General features: G+C 30.9%; 1 protein-coding gene across 1 annotated transcript; it reads right to left on the bottom strand.

Annotated features, from left to right (window-relative positions):
• Positions 1–225: 225 nt before the first annotated feature.
• LOC132065579 (auxin-responsive protein IAA14-like) lies at positions 226–3,447 on the bottom strand. The gene is made up of 5 exons (XM_059459061.1): positions 3,042–3,447; positions 1,926–2,143; positions 957–1,092; positions 560–621; positions 226–464 (listed from the first exon to the last, which is right to left on the bottom strand). Exons 1-5 carry the CDS (start codon positions 3,275–3,277, stop codon positions 427–429), a joined length of 690 nt encoding a protein of 229 aa, XP_059315044.1. The 5' UTR covers positions 3,278–3,447; the 3' UTR covers positions 226–426.
• Positions 3,448–3,663: the final 216 nt, after the last annotated feature.

Here is a 3,663-nt window from a genome sequence, read left to right as displayed (position 1 = left end):
GACATAGACTTTGTCATAATAATAATAATTCAATGAAATAAATACTCATAAAAATACGAATAGATCAATAAATAAATTAAAAAATTGAAATACATGATACATTGAATCTTGTTAATTGAGTAATTGAAACACACAACCACTATGGCAACAAGGACAAGAACCAACAACACCAACAAAGAAGGGATAATTATTAATTAAGCAAACCATTAGGTAATAAACAAGCCAGACACAATAGAGGGTTTTAAGTTTATTGCTTCTTGTCCATTACAAATGTCCAAATTAAAGATCACTTCTTTAATTAACTATATACTAATCAAATAAAAATACAGACACAAGGAAACAACAATATTAATCTCACAAAAGCTTCAACTTCAACTTGTTTAAACATCTATGGAGTTTTTGCACCTTTGAAAGACATCAATTAGCTTAGATCCTGCTCTTGCATTTCTCCATAGCTCTTGGTGCTGAAATTAAGAGGAAAAATAATACAATTTAGGTATAATGAAGAAATTAAGATCGAATTTTTGAAACTCAAAATAAAATAAAAGAAGAAATGTACCAAGTCCAATAGCTTCTGATCCTTTCATTATGCGTAAACGCTTGCATGAATCAACAAACATTCTGAGAAGATTTAAGAATTAAAGAGGTTAGTCGCAGTTTATTTGGTACGATAAAATTAAAGTCATTTTCAAGGAAATATTTTCTATGAAAATGTTATTTGTACTTGATTACTGAAAAATTAAAATGAGGAAAAGGGCTTCCTCACATATATAAATAGAAATCGTTTTCTTATAGCTATTAGCGTCAGATTACTTGCTCAAACTAACAGTCTCAGATTTCAGGACCATATTGTTATCTTTAATACATATTTTTTTCGTTTAAATCTCTCGTTTTTCACTATTAGGTTTCTTAAATTGATTATTGATGAAGAAAATATTGATAATTATAAAACTTACTCCCAGGGTACATCTCCAACAAGCATCCAATCTCCATCTTTATCTTCATAGGTAGGTACATATTCAGAACTGTTGAGGAGATCCATCAGTTTGCTCTCATTCATAAAATCTATCATTCCTTGGGACCCATATTTTCCTGTATCAATATGAAATAAATACAAGTTGAAATTAATTAATATTTTTATAAACTCATAGAATAATCACACACTAACATTTATACAATATGTATATCAAAAAGCTAGGCTGTATCAACCACTTATGAACATGGTTCTAAGATTTAACTGTTTTTCTTATCATGTTTTCAAGATTTTATTCTCAGAAAAATGTTAATTTAACTTAGAGTCTAGCAAGTGGACATCAACAAAAGAATATAATCTAAATATTCTTTCTCTGTTATCCTCCTTATCCTCAAAATATATAACACTAATTATCTTGAAAATTTTAATATCTCATCTAAGTATGTATCTGTACACATGCTATTAGTTGTAGAATAAAGTTGTTTTCACTTAATGATTTCTTGGTGTATTATTTTTGAAGGAGTATAACTTCTCTAAGCTGACGGTATACAGTTTTTTGCACCATCAGGTTAAAGATCATTACTTACATGTTATAATCATCTACAATAATCTTTTTTGGCAACATAAAACTCCGAGGCGGAATCATAATGTTACTAAGGTGATTAAAAATATAAAGAAATAGACACACAAAGAAGCAAAGAGGATTCAACACATAATATATAGTATACACAAAAACAAAAAGACCTATCGACGCAGTGCAGTTTTCAAACGAAGGGGTGTTAATTGACTCCCTTGGATGAAGGTGACTTAGCCACCAATAAAACTACAGTAAATAACTAATTCAAATACACTAATTAATAGCATACGTGAAATAATTTTACACTGTCAATGTATATATATCAGCTAATTATTCTTGAAATTTTTGGCAAATTAAAGTATATATGGTACTTACCATTAGTAAAGGAGCTAAACATCTTAGCCAAAGCATCAGAAAGTTCTTGGTAGCTTTTGTACATTTTCAAATCTACCTTACGTAAGTAAGGTGCACCATCCATGCAAACTTTGACAAATGCAGCCGCACTAGTCTTATCAGTTTCTTCCGTGTTGCTCTTTTGAGCCATTACATTCTTCCTGAATGATCTCACTGGTGGCCAACCCACTACTTGTGCCCTGCAACAATTAATTTCCACATATGAAAAGAGGGTTCAAAAGATTTTATCAACATTTTTTACAATATATATACAGAGATACTTTAGAAAAAAATTAATTTAAAATGACTATACATCAACTTCTAATACTATGTTTTTTCAGCTATGTTGCTCGGATTCTTCAAAAATGTTATTCGATGTGTCAAATCCTTCAAAACTAGTATATTTGGTGCAGCCATAGTTGTAAGGAATCAAGCAATATAAGTTTTAGTGAAGAACTAGTCATAGTAACATGACAAAAACAAATCTGTATACATCATACAGTCATACCGGTCAAACAATTTTCCTTCTTCTTTAAGAAAGATCAATTTTTCTATATATAGTACCATAAAAAATGGAAGAAAAAAAATCACTAAATCCTTACTGTATTTCTTTTGAGTTATTAAATTCTCTCTACTCAAGGTTTATGACGATAACATTAATATTACTGGAGCCAAAGGCCAACAGTTGAGCAATAATTTAGTGGTGAAAATCTACGTCACTGGGACTCTTCAATTATATTTTTATGTGTGGCGGATACTACAAAAGCTACATATTTTTGGAGGATTCGGCAAGGCGCGAAAATAATTTTGAAGGGTCCAAACAATATGGGTGAAAATTAAAGCGCATGCCAAAATGCTTTCCCAGAATTTCCTCAATGTCCTGACTATTCACAGAATGACTAATAATAATCATCTGTTTTAGAAAGCAACCGAAGAGATGAAGGAGAAAAATTGAAAAAAAAAAAAAAATATGATATTTAAGTAGAGAAAGGCAAAGAGGTAGGTTAACCATCCATCGAATTCTGAACTGTGCCCACTAACCATGAGAAATTTCTCGATTATAAAAAATAAAATAAAAAAGAGGACAAAGAGACTTACTTTGCAGGTGGCTTGATTAGATCCTTGTTACAAGCAGTTTCTTTGTTAGTAGGAGTAGTTTTCATCTTATTCTTGTCCTTTAGATCCATAGCACAAGAATCATTGGATTGGTGAAAGTTGAGTTTCAAATCAACAGTCTCAGAATAACCTCTTTTCCCATTGATCTTATTATCTCTTAATTCTCCTCCACCACCACCAGGTAGCCCCAAACACAACTCAGTTTCTTTGAGATCCATTAAAAACCAAAGCAATTTTCTTGAATAATTAGTGTATATCTTTTCTTCTTCTTCTTCTCACACTTCTTGATAACAAAATGAGAGGGAGAGAGATAGAGAGAGAGAAAGGGACAATATTGGAGGAAAATGCAATAATAATATAAGTATAGTAATAGTAGTAACAAATATTAAGGGGACAAAGTATATGGTTTCATGTGCATATATACCCAATGGTTTCAATTTAGCTATCAAGTTCCGATGGATCGCTAGCTGACACGTGGAGATACATGTCTGTTGATCACCTAGGGATCAAAGGGCATGTTACTAAAAATAATTTAATGTATTTTTTTTTTATTGTTTTTGGTTTTGTGGGGGATATGTAACAATATTATATTACGATACCCCAA

The sequence above is a fragment of the Lycium ferocissimum genome, chromosome 1, assembly GCF_029784015.1.
Source record: "Lycium ferocissimum isolate CSIRO_LF1 chromosome 1, AGI_CSIRO_Lferr_CH_V1, whole genome shotgun sequence".
Lineage (NCBI taxonomy): Eukaryota > Viridiplantae > Streptophyta > Magnoliopsida > Solanales > Solanaceae > Lycium > Lycium ferocissimum.
This window is presented reverse-complemented; position numbering and strand designations above follow the sequence as displayed.

Coding starts and splice junctions, on each gene's coding strand:
- LOC132065579 (XM_059459061.1), bottom strand. CDS start 3,277: ATGGATCTCAAAGAAACTGAGTTGTGTTTGGGGCTACCTGGTGGTGGT. Junction 2,144..3,041: donor CTAATCAAGCCACCTGCAAA/GTAAGTCTCTTT, acceptor TAATTGTTGCAG/GGCACAAGTAGTGGGTTGGC. Junction 1,093..1,925: donor GTTTAGCTCCTTTACTAATG/GTAAGTACCATA, acceptor ATATTGATACAG/GAAAATATGGGTCCCAAGGA.